Source organism: Oryctolagus cuniculus, chromosome 17 (genome assembly GCF_964237555.1).
Source record: "Oryctolagus cuniculus chromosome 17, mOryCun1.1, whole genome shotgun sequence".
Classification (NCBI taxonomy): domain Eukaryota; kingdom Metazoa; phylum Chordata; class Mammalia; order Lagomorpha; family Leporidae; genus Oryctolagus; species Oryctolagus cuniculus.
In genome coordinates this window covers 44,201,678-44,211,297 of record NC_091448.1, presented here as the reverse complement: position 1 = coordinate 44,211,297, position 9,620 = coordinate 44,201,678, and the positions used below count along the sequence as shown (strand labels likewise).

At 59.5% G+C, this 9,620-nt stretch overlaps 1 protein-coding gene across 6 annotated transcripts; it reads left to right on the top strand.

Moving 5' to 3' along the window:
- The first annotated feature begins 904 nt into the window (after positions 1 to 904).
- PROCA1 (protein interacting with cyclin A1) lies at positions 905 to 9,283 on the top strand. 6 transcript variants are annotated; one of them, XM_051825418.2, is made up of 5 exons: positions 905 to 1,221; positions 5,972 to 6,058; positions 7,659 to 7,791; positions 8,035 to 8,238; positions 8,326 to 9,283. In XM_051825418.2, the coding sequence occupies exons 1-5, from the start codon at positions 1,131 to 1,133 to the stop codon at positions 8,984 to 8,986; spliced, it is 1,176 nt and encodes a 391-aa protein (XP_051681378.2). In that variant the 5' UTR covers positions 905 to 1,130; the 3' UTR covers positions 8,987 to 9,283. The 6 variants fall into 6 exon arrangements, with proteins under 6 accessions (XP_051681378.2, XP_051681380.2, XP_051681382.2 ...); XM_051825420.2 differs by having other exon boundaries at positions 988 to 1,221; positions 8,035 to 8,229; XM_017348954.3 differs by lacking the exon at positions 905 to 1,221 and adding an exon at positions 1,535 to 1,696.
- The last annotated feature ends 337 nt before the right edge of the window (positions 9,284 to 9,620 follow it).

The window sequence follows — 9,620 nt, the reverse complement described above, 5'->3', positions numbered from 1 at the left end:
GTGTCCTCGATGGCCACACCCTTTCTCTTCTCTGTTCTTTGAGGCATGGCCGTGGCTTTGGAATCCAGCGCCAAGAGGAGCTGGGATGCCAGTGACGTGGCTGTAACTTTTTCACTATTGTTCCCATCTCTGTACCCTCACCCTGGTGTGCCCCTGGGAAGCCTGCTGTGTGGAGTGCTTGTGCTGCACGGGTGCAGGGGCCAGTGTCAGTGCCGCCAGTCATTCTGTGCGCTGTGCCCACGAGTGCATGTTGTCCTGGATCCCCGGGTGCTGGGTAGATCTTTTTGTAGTGACTTGCAACGCGCGTGCGCGGTGTTTCTCCTGTGGTTAAGGTGAAGGGTGTACTACGTACGGGGTGCCCTCTGGACAGACGGGGTGCCCTCTGGACAGACGGCACAAGCCTATGGAAACGCAAATGGACTCTTGACTGGGCACGCTTGTCTCCCGGACTGGGTGCCCCCTGAGGACTCGGGGAACCGTGGGAAGGTCGCGCAGGGGCTGCTGCCCCAGAGTGGGTGGGAGCCGGCATCACGTCCTCATCCGAGAATTCGGCCTTGGACTCCCGTGGAGAGGCCCGAGGACCGGGAGCAGGAGAGCCGGACCTCCTGCCCGAACCCGAGGGGCAGTCGGGATGGCGGCGGCGCTCCGAGGGGGTCGCTCCCGCGGGCCCGCGGCCGGGTTCGGAAGCGAAGCGAAGGGCAGCGCGGGTTAGAGAACGTGGGGTGGGCCCGCGCGGCTGGGGGCGGGGGCGGGCGTGGGACCCGGCGTGGCGGCGCGGTCCAGGGTCGGGTGCGGGCCTGGGGGTTGGACGAAGCGCCGGGTCTGGAGAGAACTAGGGATGGGAGTGAGGGCCGGGCCCATAAGGTAAAGGGGAGGCACTGGGCTCAGAAGGTGGGACGACAGGGACCTGGGACGAGCGGGGAGGCCCCGGATGAAGAACGCGGCTGACGCTTAGATCCTGCGGGAGACCACGCAGCCTAGAGCGGGGCGGGGGGCGCGGGCGGAGGCGGGCACCATGAGGCGGGGCTAGGGGCCAGCCCGGGCGGAGCCGACGGTGGAGCTGGACTTGTGCGGGGCCGAGGTTGGACTTGTGCGAGGCGGAGTCCTGTAGGAGAACTGGGCCGAGAGCGATGTGGGTCAGGACGACGCTAAGGATTGAAAGGTGGACGAAGGAAAAGACCGGGTGCAAGGCCGACGACTGGGAGGAGAGCGAGAGCGGCGGTAAGGCGGGCCCGGGGCGGAGCCGGGGCTGGGGGCGGGCTCGCCCGGGGCCGTGGGCCAATGGTTGAGGACGGGGGCCCGAGTCCACTCTGTCTGTGGGGTCAGTCCGGCTGGGGGCTGAAAGGGCCCCGCTGGGCCGCAGCCGCGGGCTCAGGCCCTCGCCCAGGAGGCGCTGGGCTTCACTGGAGCCGCGAGGGCCGGTTCCATTGACCCTGAGGGCGGGAAGGGGTCCGGGGGTTCCACGCCGTGACGTCACAATTGTCTCTAGATGGGGCAGGGGCGGATCGCCCCTCCCTCACTTCCTCCCTCCTTCCTTCCCTTCCTCGGTTCTCACCCCCTTCCTCCCTCCCTCCCTCCTCCCTCCCCTCCCTTCCTCGCGTTCGGCTACTTTGGTGCCCGCCCCTTGTGCCTTAAGGGCTGGGGGAGCTCCTTGGGCCGCGGGACGGAGAGGATCCTGTGCAAATGAGCATCACCTGTGAGTTTTGAGTTAGGCGTCCGTGCTCCGGTTAATGCCTTTACCGGGGAAAAGCCTCTCTCTTCCTTTCAAGCTGTCACCCCTCAGTCATTACGAAATGCCCACCGTGTCCAGTTTCGATCACTCCTGCCTCAGGCGCTCTGGGCTGCTGTGTGGGGAGGGGCGGGCTGCCTTTCTCAGAGCTGAGTTACTAAATCCTTGAGTTTCCCGGCTCCCCTTACAAACAGCTGATGGGCGCGGGGTTACTGAAGAATGCCAGGCTCTCACACTGCTGGGTGACACCGGAGACAGGGGTTCGGTGGAGGCGGGCAGAGCAGAGTTGGATTGCTTTCCCCGACTCAAGCCCCTGTGGAGTGACCTCAGCGTCCAGGCTGGATAAGGGAGGCTGTAGGGGCAGGGTGAGGTGAAGCCAGAGTGGGTGGAATTGAAAAGCTTGTGTAGTGGGAGGTAACGTCTGTGGCGCTCCTGACACGTGGAGGGACCTTTTCTGGGGCGCGTGTAAGCAGCACAGCCCATGGGACAAGGGAGACCCACCCCTGCCAGCCATCAGCGTGTCTTCAGGCAAGCTCTTCCCCTGAGCCCCTGTGTTCCCGTCCGTAGGACAGTGAGGGCTGTGCAGGAGCCTGGCACAGTGGCAGGTGTGACAGGCACATTCTGGGTCAGTCCTTCCCCAGAGAAGCCCCCAGGCTCGGACCCTGGCCTTGTTCAGTGACATAGCCTCTTGGTGGCTCTCATGTCTTCTCTCAGTCAACAGACACGGGCTGAGCACTCCGATGTTGCAGGCTCTGCGGATGCAGACGCACATGAGATCTGGTATTTGCTGTAAATACGTGGATGTCATGGGTCCCAGGGTAAATGTCACGGGGCAGGGTAAAGGGACACACGACAGTGCAGCCACTTCTGCTTGGATGACGTTATTTTCCAGACAAGCAGGGGTTTCTTGGGAGTGGGGGTCAGGTGAGAGGAATGGAGGCAGGAGGGGTTTGAGCAACTGACACCTGGAGGAGGAACCAGATTTTTTTTTTGACAGAGTGGACAGTGAGAGAGAGAGACAGAGAGAAAGGTCTTCCTTTGCCGTTGGTTCACCCTCCGATGGCCGCAGTGGCTGGAGCACCGCGCTGATCCGATGGCAGGAGCCAGGTACTTCTCCTGGTCTCCCATGGGGTGCAGGGCCCAAGCACCCGGGCCACCCCCCACTGCACTCCCTGGCCACAGCAGAGAGCTGGCCTGGAAGAGGGGCAACCGGGGCAGAATCCAGCGCTCCGACCAGGACCAGAACCCGGTGTGCCGGCGCCACTAGGCGGAGGATTATCCTATTGAGCCGCGGCGCCGGCCAGGAGCTTGTATTTCATCATGAAGGCAGTGGGCTGCTAATAAAAAGGATCTGTGTGGTAAACCAACTGCATTCTAGAAAACTCATTCTGGCTGCCTTGTGAGGACTGGATGAGGTTGTGAGATAGAAGGCAGGAAGGGGCAGGCGGCAGCTTTACTCACTACGCCACAACGCTGGTATCCCATATGGCCACGAGTTCGAGTCACGGCTGCTCCACTTCAGCTCCCTGCTAATGTGCCTGGGAGAGCAGCAGCAGATGGCTCAAGTCCTTGGGCCCTGCTCCCATGTAGGAGACCCAGAAGCTCCAGGCTCCTGATCGGCCCAGCTCCAGCTGTTGAGGCCATTTTGGGGAGTGAACCAGCAGATGGAAGACTCTCTCTCTGCCTTTCAAATAAATCTTTAAAGGGGGCGGGGGGGGGGGGGAAGCCAGGCAGAGGCTACTACAGCTGTCTAGGTCATAGACAGTTGGTAAAGGTCTGAACCAAGACCTAGGCACATGCTGGGCGGCAGGTGGCCACGGTCAGACTTGCTCAGCAAGTGGGTGTGGGAGGAGAAAGAGGAGCCTGCATTTCCAGCTGTGGTGTCAGTTGCTGTATGAAATGGAAGACACAAGAGCATGAGGTTCATGGGGTTGAGTAGGAAAAAGATGCAGATTCACACAGGACATGTTGATCTTAAGATGTTTGGAACCATCCAAGAGAATACAGGCTACTTGCTTGGGAAAGCAGTCTGTAATTACACACCCAGATGTACGCCATTTTATTAGTGGATGGTGAAACCATGGAAGTAGATGACATAATTTAGGGCAAGTGTGTGTCTTAATCCCTGATTTAAAGGGGTTTGGCAGAAGAGCAAAGGTGGCAGGAGAGAACCGAGGAGTTATGCAGAGGAAGGGTGAGATGAGGTCTGTGCTGGAAGGCCCAGGAGCACAGTGTACAGTAAGCCAAGACGGGTGGGATGAGAGGAACCGGCACAGCTTTTAGGGAACTGCTGGCGGCCTTTGCCGAGACTGTTCTCATAGAGGGCTGCCGTGTGGCAGGTGGCTTGCTAGAAGAAAGGCGGGGACCCAGAGCTCGCTGCAAGAGGCTGGGTCTCCTTCCCCTGCGCCTAGTGGAGCTGTCCAGGCAATGAGCAGGTAACCTTGGAAAGGAAAGGGGGGCTGTGCAGTGACAGAGGGGGGAACGGGGCTGAGTGCTTTGTTTCAAGATGTTTGTAGCCTGTAGGAAGCGGAAAAGCCAGTAAGAGGGAGAGGTGACAATTCTGGCCTGGACCTGATGTTAGATTTTTTTTTTTTTTTTTTTTTTGACAGGCAGAGTGGACAGTGAGAGAGAGAGACAGAGAGAAAGGTCTTCCTTTGCCGTTGGTTCACTCTCCAATGGCCGCCGCGGCCGGCGCGCTGCGGCCGGCGCACCGCACTGATCCGATGGCAGGAGCCAGGAACCAGGTGCTTTTCCTGGTCTCCCATGGGGTGCAGGGCCCAAGCACCTGGGCCATCCTCCACTGCACTCCCTGGCCAGAGAGCTGGCCTGGAAGAGGGGCAACCGGGACAGATTTTTTTTTAATAAGAATTTGTTTTAAAAAAAATATTTATTTACTTGAAGCCGGCGCCGCGGCTCAATAGGCTAATCCTCCGCTTAGTGGCGCCGGCATACCAGGTTCTAGTCCCGGTCGGGGCACCAGATTCTGTCCCGGTTGCCCCTCTTCCAGGCCAGCTCTCTGCTGTGGCCTGGGAGTACAGTGGAGGATGGTCCAAGTGCTTGGGCCCTGCACCCCATGGGAGACCAGGAGAAGCACCTGGCTCCTGCCATCGGATCAGCGGGGTGTGCCGGCCGCGGCCGCCATTGGAGGGTGAACCAACGGCAAAGGAAGACCTTTCTCTCTGTTTCTCTCACTGTCCACTCTGCCTGTTAAAAAAAAAAAAAAATTATTTACTTGAAAGGCCAAGAGGCAGAGGCAGAGAGAGAGAGAGAGAGAGAGGTCTTCCATCCGGTGGTTTATTTCCCAGTTGGCCACAATGGCTGGAGCTGGGCTGATCGGAAGCCAGGAGCTTCTTCCAGGTCTCCCACGTGGGTGCAGGGGCCCAAGGACTTGGGCCATCCTCCACTGCTTTCCCAGGCCATAGCAGAGAGCTAGATTGGAAATGGAGCAGCCGGGACAGGAACCAGTGCCCATATGGGCTGCCAGCACTGCAGGCGGCGGTTTTACCTGTATGCCACAGCGCCTGCCTCAAGTGTTACAGATTCTTTTGGCCACTGCTTCTCCAGGATGGAGGAGTTGGTGAGGACAGAGTATTCAGACAGAGCTGGTGAAGTGATCTGCCAGGAGGGACAGGAGCAGCAGCACAGGGGTTTCCAGGAAGTACTTGGAGTCACTCATATGAATATTACTGTGCTGTGGAAAAGAGGAGCAGGCACTGACCAGGGACTTGTGGGAGGAGGCTTGGGGTCCATTGAAGACCCTAGCAATTTAAGCAAGGCTCAAATTCAGTGCCTCAAAGGAAAGTGGCAGATTCTCCCCTGTGGGTGCTGATGGCTGGGGAGCTGCCCACCCAGTTGGAGATGTTACCCCAGGGCCACCCTCTGACCAGGTTCCACATCCCTGGGGTAATTGCTGGAACTACCCCTCCTGGCCTAGACCTAGCTCACTCAAGTTCATCAGCCCAGGTCCCATGGTGCTCCTCCCAAAAAGTCCTCCCTGCTCCCCTGTCTCCGCCCTCCCCAGTCTTGGCAGGTGGTCCTTGCCTTTACCTCCATTTCCTGAGTGTGCTGCACACTTCTGTCAAGACCTTCCCTGTATCCGCCCCCACCCCTCTCCCCAGCCACAAGAGCAGGGTCTGTTTCTTAATTCTTGGCATCTCCAGGACCTGCTGCACAGGCTCCTAGGGGAAACGTTAGGTGAATGAGTGGAGGGGCTGCTGCCCACTGCCCTCTATGCTCTCTCAGATATAAACAGGTTACCCAGCTGGGAGAGAGGACGTCCGCTGGCTGGTGTGGCATCCAGCACTGATGCGTCCATCTTCTCATCTGAAGGTGGGTCTCGGGGGGCTCTGGCCCCAGGATACCCCACCCATCTCTTGGGAGACCTGCCACGTGGTGTGAAGGAAGGAAACACGTTTGGTCCTGGGGGGCTACCCTACCGCTCCTGCCGCCACGCCTGCCAGGGAGGGAGGGCCCTTCACACCATCCTGACACCCATGAACGGAGTCCTCTCGGCACCCCTGCTGAATACATCACCACCATCCCATCTCGTGCATGAGCAAACAAAGGCTCAGTGAACGACTCCCTCTCAGGCCTGCCCCTCATCTCTGGCCACTCATCACTCTGCTGAAGAACCCCGAGGTGGTGGTGATGTCCCCGGGCCATGCTACCAGGCCGTATTTCTTCTAGGGGTAGAGAAAGGGCACAGGATGAGGAAGCAGAATCCAAAGGGGCTGGGGATGTGGTGGGGCTCTGGGCACCTCCCAGCCTTGCACTGGGGTGGGGGGAAGACAGGAGGGAGGGAGGGAGAGCCTCGGACCATGCTGCTGTCTTGTTTCTCATGTGCCTTAAGTCCTGACTGGTGGCCAGCAGAGGCTGGCCCGTGTTCCACCCTCCCTGGGCACTGGATCAAGGCATGGTCTTTGTAGCCTGTTAGAGCCCCTGCCAGGTTGCCCTGGAACTCCTCGGTGCCTGCCCACCTCCTCCCCAAGGTCCAGGGGAAGCTGTAGACGGGACCCTGTCCTCTGCCTGGGTGTGAGACCTTGGGCTCCTCACTTCAAAGAGGCTTGTGGCATCACCTATGCTGATGGGCTCACCTTTTAAAGATGGTGGCCTGGAGGGAGAGACAGTGGTGGCCAGGGACCTGAGGTTTAGAGGTTAGGCAGTGGGGGTGGACCTGGGATACTTGGCAAGAGGCTGGGGTGGGAGGCTTTCTCCAAGGCATTTACCCCACCCCCAGCAGCTTGTCCTTGTGCCTGAGGGAAGGGGATGGAAGGGAACAGTGTCTAGGCTGCTGGCAAGGAGGTAGAGGGGTGCAGGCTGCAGGAGCCCAAGTCTTTCGCTCTAGGGACTGGGGAGCGGGGAAGGGAGGGAACTGGATGAGTAGAGAGGGAGAGAACCAAGGAGGGCATGGGAAAGGGGAAACAGTGCCAAGAGGGAGAGGCAGAGGGGGAACAGTCAGAAGGAGCAACCCAGAGCATGCTGGGGGTGGGTGAGGCATCGGCTCCTCTCTAGGTCTGGGCCACTCCACACCGGGTTTGGGGTGCTTCACACGCTGTGGGGGTCAGATGGGAGCCTTCTGGGCCTATGTAGGGGTTCCTGGGGCTCCATTCTGCCAGGCCATGGGGCCTTCCAACCTAGTACCTTGTATAGTACGGTAGCTGTAGCAGGAGTCAGAGGGACTTGGGAGAAGTGGCTAGGTGTCACAGGCCAGCAAGGGGACTGAGGACCAGTAGCAGACGCTGTCCAAGGAGTGTGCAGGCATTTGAGGCAGTGGGAAGGGCAGTGCCAGGCCCTGCAGTTACTGCTGGGCTGAGCTGAAGTAGAACAGTTTGGGGAGGGGCAGGTGGCAGTGGCAGGCAGGTCAATGTGAGGCCTGACTGAGCTCTGAGGGAGACAGAGGTGGGACTCGGAACACCTCCCCACCCCCCAGGTGAGTGCAAGGAGACGGACACGTGCTGCTGCAAACACAAGCAGTGCACGGCGCACATCATCCACCCCTTCTCTGAGTACGGCCACTGCAACCTGCACCTGCACACCATCAGCCACTGTGACTGTGATTCCAGGTGAGGATCCCTCCCCAGGGACCCAGGGCAGAGCCAAAGGCCAACTGTCACTGAGGGGTCCCCCTTCAGCTTTGACCTGGCACTGTCAGGCCTCAGCTCAAAGCCTTCCTCACCCTAGAGCAGTGGGGAGGTCTCTGGGCAGCCCAGGCCCACCCCAGCAGAAGCCTGCTGTCTCAGGTTTCCGGTTGTGGGCCCTGGTGGCACCTGGGGTACAGGAGTCAGGCTGAGTCCCCTTTGTGGCAGGGTGAAGGACGGCTCAGAAAAGGCCAACAGCAGCAGTAGCAGCAGCTCCCGAGACCCAGGCCCAGCCTGTTCCCGCAGCTCGGGCTCGGGCTCGGGCCCGGGTCCAGGCTTGGGTTCGGGCTCTACCTGCTGTAACATCATCCAGACCCCTTGCTTTGAGCTCATCCCAGAGGAGGCGAGTGTGGAGAGGATCTGGTATGGCTGGTGAGTGCGGGCAGGCTGACATGGGTTTTTCTACATGAAGCATCTCCCCTCACGCCCAGTGAGCCTTCTCTGTGCCCCTGTGCCTAGGTGCAAAAGCTACAGGCCTGTGTCCGTGGCAGTGATCCACCACCCCATACACCATGAGTGTGCAGCAGATGATCTAAATGGAGAGGAAGAGGAGGAGGAGGAGGAGGAAGAAAGCAAGCCCCCCATCCCAACCCAGGTGGGGCCCACCACCACCACGCCCACTGACACGTGCACTGTCACAGTCACCGGTGCCCCGGACACGCCAGCACCCATCACCATCTGGCGGTCAGACAGCCCGACCGGGAAGAGCCTGGGAGGCAAGGTAATCAAGAAGGTAAAGAAGAAGAAAGACAAGGAGGAGGAGACGATGGACGAGAAGACGAAGTTGAAGAAAAAACCCAAGAAAGGCAAGCTGACTAAGAAGAAAAGCCCAGTGAAGTCGGAGTCTTCGCCTCCAGATCTGACGCGATCTTTAAGCCCAAGAGAATTGGCCAGGATGTCAGAGTCCAGCCCAGAGAGCCGGGAAGACCTGGAGAGTGAGGACAGTTACAACGACCGGGGCCAGGGTGAGCCCTCCAGTGAGGACGTGCTGGAGTCGTCATCGCCTAAGAAGAAAGAGAAGAACGGCACCCAGACCAGGAAGACCGGGGTGAAGACCACACAAGCCAGGAAGGTGACCAAAAGGAAATCCCCCCCTGTGTCCAACCCCAATCTTAGCTGAAGTCAGCGCAACCAGGGTGACGAATAAATGCCGTCAAGCCTGTAGCCGACCCCTGGTGCTGTCCTGTCCCTCCGAATAGGCCATCTGGGGGGATGGGGTAGGTTCTGGGCACAGCCAGAGCAAGGAGTGGCAGGGTCACCAGGGGAAGGTAGTGGTGGTAGTGGTGGTGGGGAAGGGCTACACATTTCTGTGTAGCATCTAGGACCAGGATTGGGGTGCAAGGGCTCACTGCTCCTGGAAGCCTGGTCTAACTTCTGGGACAGGCAATACCCCCAATAAACCTGAACCTTTAAGCTACTCTGCCTGGCCTTTCCCTCCTCTCAGTGGCCCTGGGGAAGGTGCTGTGCACTCTGCTGGGACACCCCAGCTGGTGCAGTCCTGCTCCTTCTAGACTCTCGCAGGCCTTCTGTGAACGGGGTGCAGCTGAGCTCCTGGCAATGGAATAGGCCCTTCCCCCAGCTCCTGCCAACACATGGCCAGTCTGGGGTGCAGTGGCCTTTTCTTTCAGTAGAGGAAAGGGAAGGGAAGCCTCCCTTTCCCCGCACTGAGCCCCCATGAAGAAGCAGGCAGATCAGGAGTCAGGGGCTGGCTGCTCCCAAGCCAGGGTGGGAAGGATATGGGAGCAGGTGAGTGT